Source organism: Dryobates pubescens, chromosome Z, assembly GCF_014839835.1.
Source record: "Dryobates pubescens isolate bDryPub1 chromosome Z, bDryPub1.pri, whole genome shotgun sequence".
NCBI lineage: Eukaryota > Metazoa > Chordata > Aves > Piciformes > Picidae > Dryobates > Dryobates pubescens.
Genome location: NC_071657.1, coordinates 120500742 through 120518638, shown reverse-complemented (window position 1 = coordinate 120518638; position 17897 = coordinate 120500742). Strand labels below are relative to the sequence as shown.

Genomic DNA, 17897 nt, shown 5'->3' with positions numbered 1-17897 from the left:
CTGCAGAAGAGAAGGCTCCAAGGAGACCTTATAGTGGCCTTCCAGTACCTGAAGGGGGCTACAAGAAGGCTGGGGAGGGACATTTTAGGGTGTCAGGGAGTGATGGGACTAGGGGGAATGGAACAAAACTAGAAGTGGGTAGATTCAGATTGGATGTTAGGGAGAAGTTCTTCCCCATGAGGGTGGTGAGACACTGGCACAGGTTGCCCAGGGAGGTGGGGGAAGCCTCATCCCTGGAGGCTTTTAAGGCCAGGCTGGATGTGGCTCTGGGCAACCTGATCTAGTGTGAGGAGTCCCTGCCCATGGCAGGGGGGTTGGAACTGGATGATCCTTGAGGTCCCTTCCAACCCTAACCATTCTGTGATTCTATGACAAGGAATGTAGGGTGATGTACAGGGTGAGGACTTGGAGATGTGGGGCAGAGGACAAGAGGGGTCACAGGGATGGGTGGCCCAATGGGACTGGGGCTTGGGGAGGTGGCCAGGGACTGGTGGGGGTGATAGGCTGCTGGAGGTGGTCAGGGCTACTGCTGGTGGTGGTGGCCAGGAGTTGGAGGTGGGAGCTGGGTGAGATGTCTGATGGTGGTATCCTCCTCCCAGGTATCTCCTTCACACCCAAGGAGGTGGGTGAACATGTGGTGAGTGTGAAGAAGAGTGGGCAGCATGTGACCAACAGCCCCTTCAAGATCCTGGTGGGACAGTCAGAGATTGGAGATGCCAGCAGGGTGAAGGTATGGGGCAAGGGACTGGTGGAAGGCCACACCTTCGAGACATCTGAGTTCATCGTGGACACACGTAGTGCTGGTGAGACCACAGGCCCTGGTGTCATGGGTGGGAAGTCATCATCATTGCCATGGTGTGGTCATGGCTTGGGGGAGGTGGTCACCATGGGCGTGGCTAGGATGGGGGGGTGACCATGGCAATGATGAGGTGGTGGCCATGGCCATGATGAGATGGTGGGCACGGCCATGGCAAGATAGTTGCCAAGGCCATGTCATTACTGTGACCAGCACAAGATGGTGTGGTGGCCATGGTTATTGTTGTGGGGGCCGTGGTCAGGAAGGTGGCCATGGTGGTGGCATGTCCAAGGCCATAACTAAGATGGAATAGTGACCAAGGCCATGCTATGGCTGTGACCAGCTTAAGATGGGATGGTGGCCATGATTATGGCCATGGTCAGATGGGGATGGTCAAGAGCCTAGAGGGTGATGCTGTGGTGGCCTTGGCCATGGCATGGTCAGGGCTAGGATGGGGTGGTGGCCATGGCGTGACTATGGTTGGGATGGGATGGTGACCATGGTGTGACCAAGGCCAGGATGGGGACAACAGTAGTAGGACACCGCTGAGCATGTCCCCATGGTTGCACAGGCTATGGTGGGCTGGGCTTGTCCATTGAGGGTCCCAGCAAGGTGGACATCAACTGTGAAGATGTGGAAGATGGCACCTGCAAGGTCACCTACTGCCCCACCGAGCCGGGCAACTACATCATCAACATCAAGTTTGCCGACAAACACGTGCCAGGTAGGGACAGGGGATGGTGGGATGGGGTCACCTGGGGTGGGAGACCAAGGTGCCCTTTCTGGTGGTGAGTAGGTCCTTGAGGTGGTTGTCACCTGCAGGAAGCCCCTTCACGGTGAAGGTGACTGGTGAGGGACGCATGAAGGAGAGCATCACACGGCGGCGCCAGGCCCCCTCCATCGCCACCATTGGCAGCACCTGTGACCTCAACCTGAAGATCCCAGGTAGGGGTGGCCTTCAGCTTCCCTATTCTCCTCCTCCTCCTTCTCCTCCTTTTCATCCTCCTCCATGGGGCTTGGGGATGGGGATGCATCTCAGCTGCTCCAGCTCTGATTTCCACCTCCTTCTTTCTTCTCTACTTGTCCATCCGCGTCTACCCGTCTGTCTGCGTGGCCATCCCTGTGTCCCTCTGGGTCCGTCTCCACCCTCCTGTGCCTCCATCCCTCCCATCAACCATCCCTGTGTCCACCTATATCTCCATCCCTCTGTCCAACCATCTCTCCATCCAACCCTGCTTCCATCCCTACATCCGTCCATGTCTCCATCCATCCCTGCATCTCCCCATCCCTGTATCTATCCCCACATCTATCTCTACATTCATCCATGTCTTCATCCTTGTGTCCATCTACCCTTACATCCATCACTGTCCCCTTCCACCCACCCATCCATCCACATCTTGTCTTTCCACATCTCCTTCCCCTCCTCCATCTGTCCACATCTTGTCTTTCCACATCTCCTTCCACCCCTCCATCCTTCCACCCCTCCATCCTTCCACCCCTCCATCCTTCCACCCCTCCATCCTTCCACCCCTCCATCCTTCCACCCCTCCATCCTTCCACCCCTCCATCCTTCCACCCCTCCATCCTTCCACCCCTCCATCCTTCCACCCCTCCATCCTTCCACCCCTCCATCCTTCCACCCCTCCATCCTTCCACCCCTCCATCCTTCCACCCCTCCATCCTTCCACCCCTCCATCCTTCCACCCCTCCATCCTTCCACCCCTCCATCCTTCCACCCCTCCTCCCCACTGTGTCCCCCGTTGGCGTTGTCCCTGTGGCTGGTGGCGGTGGCAGGGAACTGGTTCCAGATGGTGTCGGCGCAGGAGCGCCTGACGAGGACCTTCACGAGGAGCAGCCACACCTACACCCGCACCGAGCGCACCGAGATCAGCAAGACCCGGGGTGGAGAGACCACGCGCGAGGTGCGGGTGGAGGAGTCCACCCAGGTCGGAGGAGATCCCTTTCCCAACGTCTTCGGGGGCTTCCTGGCCAGAGAGGGTCTTGGCACCTTTGGGTCCATCGCTCGAGCCCAGGAGGGTGGGTGCTTCTGGCATGGAGGTGTTGTAGTTGCATGGGGGGGTGGGATTCTGTGTGTCATGTGGTTCTGCAGGTGGTGGGACCCTTCCGTGGGCAATGTGCTTCCATGGATGCATGGGTTTGTGGCTGGTGGGCTTCCATGAGCAATGTCATTGCATGGGTGGTGGGCTTCCACCAGTGGTGGGCTTCAGTAAGTGATGTGCCTCATAGATGCTCTGCCTGCATGAATGCCAGGCTTTCGTGGGTGGTGGGCTTCCATGGATGCTCCATTTGTATGCTTCCATGGAGGCTCTGCTTGCATGGCTTCATGGCTAGTGGGCATCCATGAGTGATATGGTTGCATGGCTGGTGGGCTTCCATAAGTGATGTGCTTGCATGGGTGCTAGGTTTTCATCGGTGGTGGGCTTCCATGACTAATGTGCCTCTATGGGTGATGGATTTCCATGGATGGTCTCCTTCCATGGGTGCTGTGCTTGCATGTGCTGGACTTCCGTGGGTGCTGTGGCCCCACTGATGTTCTCCCCCAACGGGTGCCACGGTGATAGGATGATGTCCCAGGGTGCCATGACGATGGTGCCTCATGCTGTCATAATGTTGGTGTCCCATGGTACCATGATGAACACTGGCATGATGGGCATCACCTGGACAATAGTACCCCATAGTGCTGTGATGATGGTGTCCCAGTGTACCATGATGATGGAGCCATGATGGATGGTGTTGCAGGGTGCCATGATATATGATAGGGTACTATGGTGCCATGCTTCCATGTTGATAGGACAATGAGGTGCTATGGTACCATGCTGATGTCATGATGGGGTGCCCTGGTGTCATGTTGATGGGACAAGGAGGTGTCCTGATGCCATGATGATGGTGTGCCAGGGTGGTGATGGGCTGCCAGGTGCCACGATGGTGTCCTGTAGTGCTGTGATGGACAATGGGGTTCCAGGGTGCTATGGTTCCATGTTGATGGGACAATGGTGTCCCAGGGCACCAAGATGATCGATGGTGTCCCATGGTGCCATGAGGGACAATGGTGTCCCATGATGCCATGATTCCATGTTGATGGGACAATGGTGTTCCAGGGTGCCATGAAGGTCCATAGCATCCCATGGTTCCATGATGGACAATGGTGGCCCAGGGTGCCATAAAGGTCCATAGTGTCCCATGGTGCTGTGATGGACAATGGTGGCCCAGGGTGCCATAAAGGTCCATAGTGTCCCATGGTGCTATGATGGACAATGGTGGCCCAGGGTGCCATGAGGGACAATGGGGTTCCAGGGTGCCATGGGACAATGGTGCCCCAGGGCACCACAATGGTCGATGATGTCCCAGGGCACCACAATGGGCAATGGTGTCCCAGGGCACCATGATGCATAATGGTCTCCCATGGTTTCATAACGGGCAATGGTGTCCCATGGTTCCACGATGGTCCATGGTGTCCCAGGGTGCCATGAGGGTCCCTAGTGCCCCCGGTGGCAGGTGTGTGACTGAAGTGGCGCTGTGCCCGCAGGGGAGGCGTCGGCGCAGGAGCTGTCGGCACAGGTGCTGAGCCCCTCGGGCCAACGCTTCGAGGCGGAGGTGGTGTCGGGGGGCGCGGGGGTGTACAGCGTGCGCTTCGTGCCCCAGGAGATGGGGCCCCACACCGTCAGTGTCAAGTACCGCGGCCAGCACGTGCCCGGCAGCCCCTTCCAGTTCACCGTCGGACCCCTGGGAGAGGGCGGCGCACACAAAGTCAGAGCGGGCGGCACCGGCCTACAGAGAGGCGTGGCAGGGGTGCCAGGTACGAGGAGGGCACGGGGGGATGGGGTTATAGGGGTGCTGGGGGGGGAGGTATGGGGAGTGGGGGACTGGGGATGCTGGGGCTATGGAGAAGGGGATGCTGGGGGTATGGGGAGAGGGGCATGGGAAGTACTGGGGGTATGGGGAGGGTTTTACATGGGAGTATTTGGGCTGTGGTGTGTGCTGAGGGGATGGGGAAGGGGATATGGCAGGTGCTGGGGAGATAGGGATGGGGATATGGGAGGTACTGGGGGCATGGGGAGGGTTTTACTTGGGGTATTTGGGCTATGGAGGGGGTGGGGGGATGGGGAAGGAGATACAGGAGGTACTGGGAAGAGGGGGAAGGAGATACTGGAGGTACTGGGGGGATGGGGAGAGGAGTATGGGGACTACTGGGAGTATGGGGAGGGTATTACTTAAGGGTATTTGGGCTTTGGGGGGACTGGGAGGATAGGGAAGGGGATATGGGAGGATGGGGAAGGAGATACTGGGGGTACTTGGGATATGAGGGGTGCTGGGGGTATGGGAAGGGAGGTACAAGGGATATTGGGGCTACTGGGGATATGGGGGGGATATCAAGAGGGGTGGTACTGGGTGTGTTGGAGGGGATGGGGTGTGGATGGAGAGGGAGGTACTGGGGGTGCTGGAAGAGTGTGGCTACTGCAGGGGGTTGTGGGGGGTACTGGAGTTATGGGGGAATATGGGTGCTACAGGGGGCAGATGGGTGCTCAGGGAGGGTACCAAGGTGCATGCCCATGGCAGTGGGGCTGGCCCTGGCCCCAGGGTGGCAGTGGGGTACAGCAGCACCCATGGGTGTCCCCATGTGTGTCCCCCTTAAGCCGAGTTCAGCATCTGGACGCGGGAGGCAGGAGCCGGGGGTCTCTCCATCGCCGTGGAGGGGCCCAGCAAGGCTGAGATCTCCTTTGAGGACAGGAAGGATGGGTCCTGTGGGGTCTCCTATCTCGTCCAGGAGCCTGGTAGGTGACACCTCCACATCCTGACCCCCCCAACCCCACTAACTGCAGACAGCCACCAGGGTCACTCAACAGCCCTGATACCGCAGCAGAACCCTCCTGTGAGGGTCTTCCCGTGCAAAGGTGTCCCTAGGTGAGGTTGCTCCCACGTGAGGGTGTCCCTGAGTGAGGGTGTCTCCATGTCCTCCAGGTGACTACGAGGTCTCCATCAAGTTCAATGAGGAGCACATCCCCGACAGCCCCTTCGTGGTGCCTGTGGCCTCCCACTCAGATGATGCCCGGCGCCTCACAGTCACCAGCCTCCAGGTACCTGAGAACACCCAGTGCCACCCTCCCCCTGGCTCCCTGCACCCCTGGGCTCCCCAGACATCCCCTCTGTCACCCCTGGGCCACCTCATTTCCCTGTGACAGCTCTGGGGCTCTCACTGGTGTCACCCCTGAGTCTCCCTTGGCACCCCTTGCAGTGCCACTCTTGGTGTCACCTCTGTGTTCCTCATACTGACCCCATGCCACCCTATGTCACCTCACGGTCCCTTGTGTCATTTCTGGGGCACTTTGTGTCTCTGTGACATCCTTGGGACCTCTCTGGCGCCACCCCTGGTGCCACCCCTATGCCCTACATCACTCCTGAGCCACCTTGCACTCCTGTGGCACCCTTGCAACCCCTTAAGCACCACCCCTATGACTTGTGTCATTCCTGGGCCACCTTGAGCCCCTGTGGCACCCTTGGGAACCTCTCCAGTGTCATCCACGGTGCCAGCCCTATGCTCTGTGTCACTCTTGAGTCACCTTGCATCCATGTAGCACCCTTGGGACATTTTCTGGTGCCACCCCCCATGTTCCTATGTCACTCCCTGGCCACCTTGAGCCCCGTGGCACCCTTGGGCCCCCGCCCCGCGGCAGCCCTGGTGCCAGGTCGATGATAGCCGTGGTGCCCCCCGCAGGAGACGGTGACGGTGAACCAGCCGGCGTCCTTCGCGGTGCAGCTGAACGGGGCCCGGGGGGTCATCGACGCCAAGGTCCACACGCCCGCGGGCATCGTGGAGGAGTGCTACGTGTCCGAGCTGGACAGCGGTGAGACAGCGCGCAGCGGGGACACCGGCAGTAGGCACATGGGGACATAGGGCACGGGGGCGTGAGGTGTGGAGGCGTGGGGACATGAAATATGGAGGCATAGGGCATGGGGATGTGAGTTACGGAGGCATGGGGAGAGGGAGCACGAGACATGGGGATGTGAGGACACAGGGCATGAGACACAGGGCTCACAGGATCACACAGGGTCATAGGATGCTAGGGATTGGAAGGGACCTCCGAAGATCATGGAGTCCAACCCCCCTGCCAGAGCAGGACCATAGAATCCAGCACAGGTCACACAGGAACACATCCAGATGGGTCTTGAAAGTCTCCAGAGAAGGAGACTCCACAGCCTCTCTGGGCAGCCTGCTCCAGTGCTCTGTGACCCTCCCAGTGAAGAAGTTCCTTCTCATGTGGGGTCTAAGGAAATGGGGATATAGGGACAGGAGCTTAAGACCATTGGGTGTTGGGACACGGGGCCATGAAGTATAGAGACATGGGGACATGAGGACATGGGGTATGAGGCATGGGGATGGGGTGACTGAGGACATGGGGATATCAGGGCAAGGAGCTTGGGGACACTGGGTGTTGGGACATGAGACATGGGGACATGAGGTGTGGGGATATGGGGATACAAGGGTGTGAAGATGTGGGGACACAGGGCATGGGGAGTGAGGCCATGGGGACACAGGACACGGGGATATAGGGACATGGGATGTGGGACGTGGGGACATGAGGACATAGCAGCATGGGGACATGGGGCATGAGGACACGAGACATGAAGACACAGGACGTGAGAGATGGGGGTGTGGGGTACGAGGGCATGGGGATACTGGGGCTGGAGCTTGGGAACTTTGGGTGTTGGGACATGGGGACAGAGGGCATGCGGAATGGAGGCATGGAGACACAGGACCTGGGGATATAGAGACATGGGGCGTGGGCACACGGGGGCTGCGGGGCTGGGGGTGACGGGGCGGCACGGTGTCCCCGCAGACAAGTACGCCATCGGGTTCCTGCCGCGGGAGAACGGGGTGCACTCCATCGACCTGCGCTTCAACGGCCGCCACGTCCCCGGCAGCCCCTTCAACATCCGCGTGGGCGAGCAGAGCCAGGCCGGGGACCCCGGGCTGGTCACCGCCTACGGGCCCGGCCTCGAGGGCGGCATCACAGGTGACGCCGCGCGGCGGGCGCCCCGGCTCGGGGCTGGGCGAGGGAGCAGGCGGTGGGAGGAGGGTGGTGGCCATTGGGATGTGACCGTGCCCGTGGAGTGGTGTCACTGTGGACATGACCATGGTCAACACCATGGCCATGGGAAGATGGTGATAGGGACGTAGCTGTGGAGTGGTGGCACTCGGGACATAGAGTCATAGAATGGTCAGGGTTGGAAGGGATCTTGAGGATCATCCGGTTCCAACCCCCCTGCCATGGGCAGGGACTCTTCACACTAGATCACGTTGCTCACAGCCACATCCAGCCTGGTCTTAAAACCTCCAGGGATGAGGCTTCCACCACCTCCCTGGGCAACCTGCTCCAGTGTCTCCCCACCCCCATGGAGAAGAATTTCTTCCTAACATCCAATCTGAATCGACCCATGGCAATGGCTATGGCCATCATCAATACCATGACCATGGGAGGATGGTGATGGGGAGGGACATGGCTGCGGTGCTGGGGCCATAAGCATGGTATGGAGCCACACCTCTGGAGTGGTGTCAGTGGAGACATGGCCATGGGTGGTGGCATGGGGACATGGTGTGGCATTGTCACCACAGGCGTGTGCTCGGAGTTCCTGGTGAAGACAGCCAACGCGGGGGCAGGGGCCCTGGCTGTCACCATCGATGGCCCCTCCAAGGTGAAGCTGGACTGCGTGGAGTGTGCTGAGGGCCACCGTGTCACCTACACCCCCATGGCCCCCGGCAACTACCTCATCTCCATCAAGTACGGCGGCCCCCACCACATCGTTGGCAGCCCCTTCAAGGCCAAGGTCACCGGTACGGACACGGGTGGGGAGCATGGACATGGGTCCCTGGAGGGGTGGCAAGGGGGTCTCCAAGGTGGTGGGACGAGGAGATCCCCAAGGTGGGGTGAAAGGGGGTTAAGTGGAGTGCTGTGATGGAGGGTTCTCAAGGTGCTGTGGCTTGACACGATGGTGGGTCCCCAGAGCAATGTGACAGGGTGGGGATGTCCTCATGGATGCCTGACGATGTCTCCATGTCCCCAGGCCCACGTCTGTCAGGGGGTCACAGCCTGCATGAGACGTCGACAGTGCTGGTGGAGACAATGACAAGGGGGAGCACGGCGACATCCAGAGGTCCACCTGCTTTTGGGGGGCTTCCCAAGTTCTCCTCAGATGCAAGCAAGGTGGTGGCAAGGGGACCAGGGTTGTCCACTGCCTTCCTTGGCCAGAAGAACCACTTCACAGTGGACTGCAGCAAGGCTGGTGAGTTAGGGGAGGTCCTGGAGCAACTTGCGGTGGCCTTGGAGGGGAGGTGATAGATCAGAAGTGGGTCCCAAGGGGTCTTGGGAGGGCCTTGGGGGAGAGGTGATAGATCAGAGGTGGGTCTTGAGGGGGCCTTGGAAGGTAGGTGATGAGTGAGAGGCAGGTTTCAAGGAGTCTGGAAGGGTCATGTGAGGTCTTGGGGTGACCTGGGAGGGCAGAAGGTGGGTTACAAGAGGTCTTGAGAGGTGTTTTGGGGGCTCTTCAGGGGTCTAGGAAGGGGAAGTGGCAGGTCATTGGAAAGTTCTGGTGAAGGATCTGATAAGGTACGTGGTGATGGGTCAGAAAGGGGCTATGGTGAAAAGGGAGGTCTGGGGTTTGGTGGAGAATTTGGGAGGGGATGTGATGGGACATTTTTTGGGGAGGGGGGGGTCCAGGTGATTTGGGGTCCCAGGGGCTTGAGATGGGTTGAGGAGAAGGTCCAGTGGTGGGTCCAGGATCTGGTAGAGAGAGAGAGAGCTGGTCCAATGTCCAGTGGAGAGGATTGGAATCCAGTGGTGGTGGGTCTGGAGTCTTGGTCACACACCATTGTGTCCCCCTGCCAGGAACCAACATGCTGATGGTGGGGGTCCACGGTCCCAAGACCCCATGTGAGGAGGTGTACGTCAAGCACGTTGGCAACAGGATCTACAATGTCACCTACACAGTCAAGGAGAAGGGAGACTACGTCCTCATCCTGCGCTGGGGAGATGACAACGTCCCCGGCAGCCCCTATCGTGTCACTGTCCCCTGACCCCCACCCACAACTCCCCCATCACCCCCTTCCCCCAGGACAGGAGGAACCAGTGTCCTCAGAAGGTCTGGGAGGGTTCTCAGAAGGTGTTGGAGACACCAATAAAACACTGGGAAGAGTCCTGGGGGTGTGATTGCTGTGGAACTGTGGTACATGGCGGGGGCGGGGGGGCTGAGGGAACTGAACTGGGATTCAGGGGAGGCCAGAGCAGGATGCTGGGATCCAATAGGGGTCCAGAGCAGGGCACTAGAGTCCTGTGGGGTCCAGGCTAGGATACTGGGGTTTTGGGAGGTTCTGGGACAGGACACATGGAAGGTTCAGAGCAAGACACTGGGTCAATCTGGGGGGACTGAGGTGGGGCGTCTCAAAGGGGTTCTGTCCCCCACCCTTTTAAAGCACTGGGAGAGTCAGGGGACTGGGACTGGTGTGGGAGTAGGGGGACACATGGGGTAGGAAGGTATGGGGGGAAGTGGGGAAGAGCAGGCTCCTGGGGTCCAGTGGCCAGGGGTGAGAATGGGATACTGAGCTTCTGGAGCAGGATAGTGGGGTCATGGGGGGGTCCAGGGTGGGATATTGGGGTCCTGGGGAAGAAACTGGGGTTGGGGGAGGGGGAGACGGGTGTCCGTGGCAGGATATGGGGTCCAGGGAGGGCTCTGGGAGGTTCGGGGGTTCCCAACGGTGTCCGGGCCCCTCCCACAGTAAAGGACTGGGGCCTCGGGGTGCTGTGATTGGTGTGGGACTGCGGGGCAGACACAGCGGGTGGGTTGATGGGGTCCTGGCAGAAGATCCAGGGCAGGGCTCTGGGGTCCTAGGAGCGGGGGGCAACATGGAGGGGAGGGGCCAGAATGAGCAAGGGGCAGAGCTAGTGTGAAGCGGCATGGTCAGGACAACCAATGAGCTCACAAGGAGCAGCTAGGGGCGGGGCCTGCACGGGGGGGGCAGAACGAAGGGGCGGGGCAATCAGGGTGGGGAGGGGCCAAAATGAAGGGGTGCCTCGCAACCTTTTCCATGAAACCTGTCCTGCTGCCCAGCCTAAACCTCCCCTGGAGCAGCTGGGGGCTATTTTCCCTCTTCTTCTGTCATTAGATACTTGTGAGAAGGTACTTCCAGGTAGTTGTACGGAGCAATGAGGTCCCTCCTCAGCTGCTCCTCATAGGACTTATTCTCCAGTCCCTTCACCAGCTTAGCAGCGCTTCTCTGGGCCCACCCCAGCGCCCTCATGTCCTTCCCGTGCTGCGGTGCCCAACGCTGAGCACAGCACTCGAGCTGCAGCCTCCCGAACGCTGAGTACAGAGGCACAGTCACCTCCCTGCGCCTGCTGGCCACACTAACACCGGCCAGGGTAGCCACCTGGGCACGCTGCTGGCTGACGTCCTTCCTGCCGTCAGTCAGCACCCCCAGGTCCTTTTTGGCCACACTGCCCCAAGCCTGTCGCGCTGCGCGGGGTGGCGGCGGCCTGGGGACACGGCATTGCCCTTGTGGAAGCTGACAGCATAGCAGGGCGCGGCCAGAGCAGCCAATGAGGGCAGCGTCCGCCACCAGGGGGCGCGGTCAGAGCGAAGGGGCGGGGGCAGCCTGGAGGGGCGGTGCCAGAACCGGCAGCAAGGAGACGCGCGAGGGGCGTGGCCAGGGCTAAGGGCGTGTGTCAGAGGGCAAGGCGGAGCCCCCCCTACTGGCCTGCCGGGGCGGAGCCGCCTCTGTTGCCTAGACGACGGCGCGCGTTTGCCGGCAGCCGGAAGTGTGTGTTGCTAACCGGAAGCGGGCGCGCTGTTGCCGGAAGTGGGGCTATTTAGTCTCCCGCAGCCCGGAAGTGGCCGCTGCGGGGTGCCGGCGGTCGCCATGTCGGGCCGCGGGAAGCTGATCGCGGTGGTGGGCGACGAGGACACGGTGACCGGGTTCTTACTGGGAGGGGTGGGAGAACTGGACAAGCACCGCAAGCCCAACTTCCTAGTGGTGGAGAAGGAGACGAGCCTGGCGGAGATCGAGGAGACCTTCCGGTAGGTCACAGCCCACCGCTGCCCGCGGCGGCAGTCCGGGCCCCGGGGGTTTCCCTGCTGCTGACCCACCCCCACCGCGTGTCCTCCCCGCTCCCTTCACTTCCCCAGGAGCTTCCTGAACCGGGAGGACATCGGGATCATCCTGATCAGCCAGTGCCTGGCCGAGCTCATCCGGCACGCCGTAGAAGCCCACTCCCGGCCCCTGCCTGCCATCTTAGAGATCCCCTCCAAGGAACACCCCTACGACCCCGCCAAGGACTCCGTCCTACGCCGAGCCCGCGGCCTCTTCACCCCCGACGACCTCCGCTAGACAGCTCCCCCGCCCGTCCCTGCACCCCCGAAAACAAACCCACCCGGGGTCCTCAGTATGCTGCTGGGGGTTCTCATCGCACCCCGAGGGCCCGTGTCCCACCCCAGGGTGATGATGGGAGTCCTTATCCCATCCTGGGGTCTCCATTCCACCGCAGAGTGATGCTGGTGATCCTTGTCCCTGTCCCAGCCGGGGGAGTCCATGTCCCACTCCAGAGTAATGAAGGTCCTTATCTTACCATAAGGGTCCCGAGGGTGCTGTCAGAGGTCTCCACCTCATCCTAGGGGGTACATGTCCTGCCCAGGGTGCTGCTGGGGATCCTTATCCCAACCTGAGTGTCCGTGTGCCACCCTAGGGTGCTCTTGGGGGTCCCCATCCCACCTTAAGGGTCCATATTCAACTTCAGGGTACTACTGGGTAGTCTGTGTCCCACCCTGGGATGCTGCTGGGGAGCGGGGTAGGGAGGTGTCCATGTCCCAGGGTGCTGCTGGGGGTCCTTATCCCACCCTATAGGTCCACGTCCCACCCCAAGGTGCTGCTGGGAGTCCCCACCCTAGGGTGCTGCCAGGGCCAGTCTGTGTGCTGGGGGGAGGGGGGGTCGCATGACATTGGCTCAGCCACCTCGTGACCGTGACGGGCACTGGAAGGGGAAGTGCTGCCGGATCCTGCCTGCTCCTGCCTGCTCCTGCCCGTGCCTGCTGGTGCAGGCAGGGAGGAGATGTCCCCAAGGTGTGGGGGAAGGGGGGGAGTGTCAGGGTGTGGGGAGGACATACAAGGTACTTGTGGTGTCACCTTCACCACAACCACCCCCTCCCCCCACCCCAGCAGCACCATGAGGTGGGGTGGAGGGGGCTGGGGGTTATCGTTCCCTCACCCCGGGGGACCTAAATGTGTGTCACCACCCCGGTGTCCCCAACATGTGCTGTCACTGCTTGGCACCTGCTGTGCTCTGTGGGTCACGCCCTGGGGCTGGGCTGGGGAGGCTGTGGGACAGGGGAGGGGACAGCAGTGCCTGGAAGCTCAGAGCGATGCCTGAGGGGGGCACATGGGACACGCTGGGGGGCATGGGGGCAGGGCACAGACACACTGGGGGGCGTGGGGACAGGGTGGGGACATGCTGTGGGGCACAGGGACCTGGGTGAGGGGTGTCTTGAGGTGCCCAGGATTTGGGGAGTGGGCACAAAGACCCAGGAGCCAGCAGGGGGTTGTGTGGGGGTGCCCCTTATATCTGACCCCACAGATCTAGGGCTCCCTGTAGATGTGGGTCTGGGGTGTTACACACACCCTTCCACCTTGGGGTGCTGCAATTGATGGAGATCCTCCATCCTGGGATGTTGGACTGATGGAGACCCCCAGTACCTTGGGGTGTTGGGGTTGATGGGGACAAGGAGAGCTGAGACAGGTGGCAGGAGAGATGTGGGGGTTGGATCTTTACCCCAGAGCTCTGCTCCCCAAAGTCCCTGGTTCCATCCCAAAGTCTCCACCAGGAGCCTTCCTGCCACCAGCCTGAGATCACCAGAATGGGACAAGGAGAGCTGAGGTGGTGAGGTGTGGTGGCAGCCCTGAGCAGGAGCCTTCTGCTCTCCTTCCTCCCACGGTTTCCACTGCAGTGCTGGGAGCAGAAGCTTCCTGGGCTCCACCACCTCCAGCTTCTCCTCCCACAGGCAAACTTCTTAGCCACCTTTTTGGTGCCTCCAAGAGTGGCTTGGGGGTGACCTGCTCTTCACAGGGTGCCACCAGGCCTCGGGGTGGAACCTGCTGCCAAGTGATGACCAAAGCCAAACATCTGGACCCAACTTCCCCTTCCCCCCAGGTGCTGGTGGTTGGTTTGCTGAACGCCGTCGGGGAGCACATTTGGAAGCCTCTCCTGCAGGTGACCTTCAACAGCCTCCTGCAACCTCTGCTGCTCTTCCTGAAGAAGGTCCTGTGTGGCCTGAGGGACCTGATGGAGCCTCTGCTGGATGTCCTGGCTGTGGACCCCCATATTGAGGATGTTGGGATTGGTGGATATCCTCCATCTTGGGATGGATGGATGGAGACCTCATCTTGGGGTGGAATCTGCAGCAGACCCCACCAGAGTTGCCCAGCTGCCCCCCTGCCCAAGGGGAAGTCCTTCCTAGTGGAAAGCCTTCCAGGCAGGAGGAGGATCACCACCTCACTTGGAGACACCATCCATGGTAGAAACCTTGCATTTATTGGCTTGGTTTGGGGTTGGTGGTTACCAAAATCCCCCAGCCCCATCAGTGCCCACACAGGAATCCATCCCCCAGCCCCAGCCCCATCAGTGCCCACACAGGAATCCACCACCCAGCCCCATCAGTGCCCACACAGGAATCCATCCCCCAGCCCCAGCCCCATCAGTGCCCACACAGGAATCCACCACCCAGCCCCATCAGTGCCCACACAGGAATCCATCACCCAGCCCCAGCCCCATCAGTGCCCACACAGGAATCCATCACCCAGCCCCACCAGTGCCCACACAGGAATCCATCACCCAGCCCCACCAGTGCCCACACAGGAATCCATCCCCCAGCCCCATCAGTGCCCACACAGGAATCCATCCCCCAGCCCCATCAGTGCCCACACAGGAATCCATCCCCCAGCCCCATCAGTGCCCACACAGGAATCCATCACCCAGCCCCATCAGTGCCCACACAGAGAGGTGGCTTCACCCTTCTCACCTTCTTGGTGCCTCCTGGGGCCTGGAGTCACTCAGCTCCTCTTCATTCCCAGCACTCTTCTCCTCCTCTTCCTCCTTGGCCACCCAAGCCCCAACCTCAGCCTCTGCCAAGGTCCCTGAGCTCCCTCCTGTCCAGCCCCAGGTTGACCTCCACCAGTCTGACTGCACTCAGCAGCACAGCCAGCTGGGAGCAGAGCCCAGCCAGGACATCCAGCAGAGGCTCCATCAGGTCCCTCAGGCCACACAGGACCTTCTTCAGGAAGAGCAGCAGAGGTTGCAGGAGGCTGTTGAAGGTCACCTGCAGGAGAGGCTTCCAAATGTGCTCCCCGACGGCGTTCAGCAAACCAACCACCAGCACCTGGGGGGAAGGGGAAGTTGGGTCCAGATGTTTGGCTTTGGTCATCACTTGGCAGCAGGTTCCACCCCGAGGCCTGGTGGCACCCTGTGAAGAGCAGGTCACCCCCAAGCCACTCTTGGAGGCACCAAAAAGGTGGCTAAGAAGTTTGCCTGTGGGAGGAGAAGCTGGAGGTGGTGGAGCCCAGGAAGCTTCTGCTCCCAGCACTGCAGTGGAAACCGTGGGAGGAAGGAGAGCAGAAGGCTCCTGCTCAGGGCTGCCACCACACCTCACCACCTCAGCTCTCCTTGTCCCATTCTGGTGATCTCAGGCTGGTGGCAGGAAGGTTCCTGGTGGAGACTTTGGGATGGAACCAGGGACTTTGGGGAGCAGAGCTCTGGGGTAAAGATCCAACCTCCCCATCTCTCCTGCCACCCAACTTCCACCATCTTGGGGCTTGCTTTGCTTTAGGAGAACAAACCCAACCTCCCCACAAACACATCCACCACTGAGGAGGGCTGAGCTTCACAAAGCCAGAGCTCCTCAAGGCAACAGGAGATGGAAAAGAAGCCACCAGAGATGCTCAGATGGGAGGGTAAAGGCTCCATTAGAGGCTGGAGAACCCCAATGGCTTGTGCCACCTCTCCTCTGGGGTGGGAGGGCAGGGAGGTGGCTCACCTGGACCACACTGTCACCCAGGAAGGCAACCAGCTCCACAAGGAAGGTGCTGAGACTGTTGACCAGGAGCTGTAGGGTGGCCAAAGATCTCGGCTTCCTACTGGAGCTGCTGAGGACAAAAGGAGAAGGTCAGAGAGCCAGAGTACAAAGCCATGGAGCTCCTGGATGACACCAGAACTGGAGCACTTCCCATAGCAGTTGTGTGTCAGCTGGTCTGGAGCTGCCATGTGCAGGACCTGGCTGACGGTAGAACATTGAGCCATGGAGCAGAACCTCTGGAAGTGGGGTGGCCTCATGCCTATCAAACCAGGTCCCACCAGGAGGAGGCCACCAAAGGAAGGAAGAGAAGGAGCTGGAGGTCCACCTGCACTGCCCCAGGGGCTGTCCTGCACTCCCCAATTAACTAAGGACAAATAAATGAGGGGCCTGAGGTGGAGACCTGCAGGTGGGACATGGGAGGTCCCCTCCCTGACACAGTTTTGGGCTGGCTCTGCCTCCACCTGCTCCAGAACCTGGCTGATGGGGTTCAAAACTACACCCATGGAGGTGTCCAGAGCTGGGTGGGAAGGGCCTGGGAAGGGCCAGCTCGGAGATGGTGCCAGCAGAGCTCTGGGAGGTGTGATCCGACCCCATCCCGGGGGTGGCTGCGGCAGCAGCACAGGGCTGAGGGCTCCCTCCGGTACCACTGCTGAGGCCACACCTGGATTACTGGGTTCAGTTTTGGGCTCCTCACTCCAAGAAAGACATTTAGGGGCTGGAGCAGGTCCAGAGAAGGGCAACAAGCTAGGGAAGGATTTGGAAAACTTGTGAGGAGCAGGTGAAGGACCTGGGGTTGTTGAGCCTGGGAAAAAAGAGGCTGAGGGGAGACCTTCTGCCTCTCTACAGCTCCATGAAAGGAAGCTGGAGCCAGGTAAGGGTTGGTGTCTCCTCCCAAGAGATGGCAAAAGAAACAGCCTCAAGTTGCCCCAGGGTAGGTTCAGGTTGGAAATGAGGAACAGTTTCTGCCCCTTGAGAGCTGTCCAGGCCTGGCCCAGGCTGCCCAGGGCAGTGGTGGAGTCCACATCACTGGGATGGGTTTCAAAGCCCTGGAGATGTGGTGCTTAGGGCCAGGATTTGGTGATGACCTGGCAGTGCTGGGCTGATGGTTGGACTGGATGATTCCAACAGAAACCAAGAAAATAAAGATGTGGAGAAGCTCTGGGAGGTGGAGATCAGAGGTTGGAGCACAGAGGCCTACACAGAGAACCAACACAAGACCAACGTTTCACTTCCCACCAGAAGAAGCAGGTGGAAAGTCCCCTCCTCCACAACTTCACACCTGCTAACCCCCAAAACCTGACTTCCTTCCCCATTTTGTCCTTGTGGTGCCAGGTGGCAGTGGGCAGAGTTGAGGAGGAGGACACTGGTGTTGAAGTCCCCCATGAGAACAGGGCCTGGGGAATGTGATCCATCTCCAAGTTGTTGAAAGAATGTCTCATCTATGTCTTTATGCTGGTCAGGTGGGCTGTAGCAGACTCCCACCAGCACGTAATTACCATCAGGTAGTGATGGGACTAGGGGAAATGGAGCAAACCGAGAAATGGGTAGGTTCAGATTGGACGTTAGGAAGAAGTTCTTCCCCAGGAGGGTGGTGAGACACTGGCACAGGTTGCCCAGGGAGGTGGGGGAAGCCTCATCCCTGGAGGTTTTTAAGGCCAGGCTGGATGTGGCTGTGAGCAGCCTGATCTAGTGTGAGGAGTCCCTGCCCATGGCAGGGGGTTGGAACTGGATGATCCTTGAGGTCCCTTCCAACCCTGACCATTCTCTGATTCTGTATCAGCTTTGTTGGCCTTCCCCTTTATCCTCACCCATGGACATTCCACCTTGGTATGTCTAACATTGAATTCGAGGCAGTCAAAGCACTCCTTAACACACAATGCTCCCTCTCCACCTCTCTTGCCTTGCCTTCCCCTCCTAAAGAGCCTGCAGCCCTCCACTGCAGCCCTGCAGAGTCCTCCCACCCCCCTTCCAC

At 60.0% G+C, this 17897-nt stretch overlaps 2 protein-coding genes across 2 annotated transcripts in view; both read left to right on the top strand.

Moving 5' to 3' along the window:
- FLNC (filamin C) overlaps nt 1-9893 on the top strand; it is a 35658-nt gene extending 25765 nt beyond the window's left edge. The window contains exons 36-47 of the mRNA XM_054179012.1: nt 600-803; nt 1368-1520; nt 1619-1741; nt 2591-2833; nt 4344-4613; nt 5452-5589; nt 5777-5892; nt 6531-6660; nt 7654-7830; nt 8430-8648; nt 8879-9097; nt 9700-9893. Coding sequence (XP_054034987.1) covers nt 600-803; nt 1368-1520; nt 1619-1741; nt 2591-2833; nt 4344-4613; nt 5452-5589; nt 5777-5892; nt 6531-6660; nt 7654-7830; nt 8430-8648; nt 8879-9097; nt 9700-9887 — 2180 coding nt within the window. The 3' untranslated portion in view covers nt 9888-9893. The remainder of the gene's footprint in view (nt 1-599; nt 804-1367; nt 1521-1618; nt 1742-2590; nt 2834-4343; nt 4614-5451; nt 5590-5776; nt 5893-6530; nt 6661-7653; nt 7831-8429; nt 8649-8878; nt 9098-9699) is intronic.
- A 1789-nt stretch (nt 9894-11682) lies between these two features.
- Nucleotides 11683-12384, top strand: ATP6V1F (ATPase H+ transporting V1 subunit F). Its single transcript, XM_009900284.2, has 2 exons — nt 11683-11884; nt 11993-12384. Exons 1-2 carry the CDS (start codon nt 11727-11729, stop codon nt 12192-12194), a joined length of 360 nt encoding a protein of 119 aa, XP_009898586.2. The 5' UTR covers nt 11683-11726; the 3' UTR covers nt 12195-12384.
- Nucleotides 12385-17897: the final 5513 nt, after the last annotated feature.

Excerpts from the sequence above, each read along its gene's own strand:
- ATP6V1F (XM_009900284.2), top strand. The coding sequence starts at position 11,727 with ATGTCGGGCCGCGGGAAGCTGATCGCGGTGGTGGGCGACGAGGACACG. Across the intron at positions 11,885-11,992 it reads GAGATCGAGGAGACCTTCCG|GAGCTTCCTGAACCGGGAGG; the intron begins GTAGGTCACAGC and ends TCACTTCCCCAG.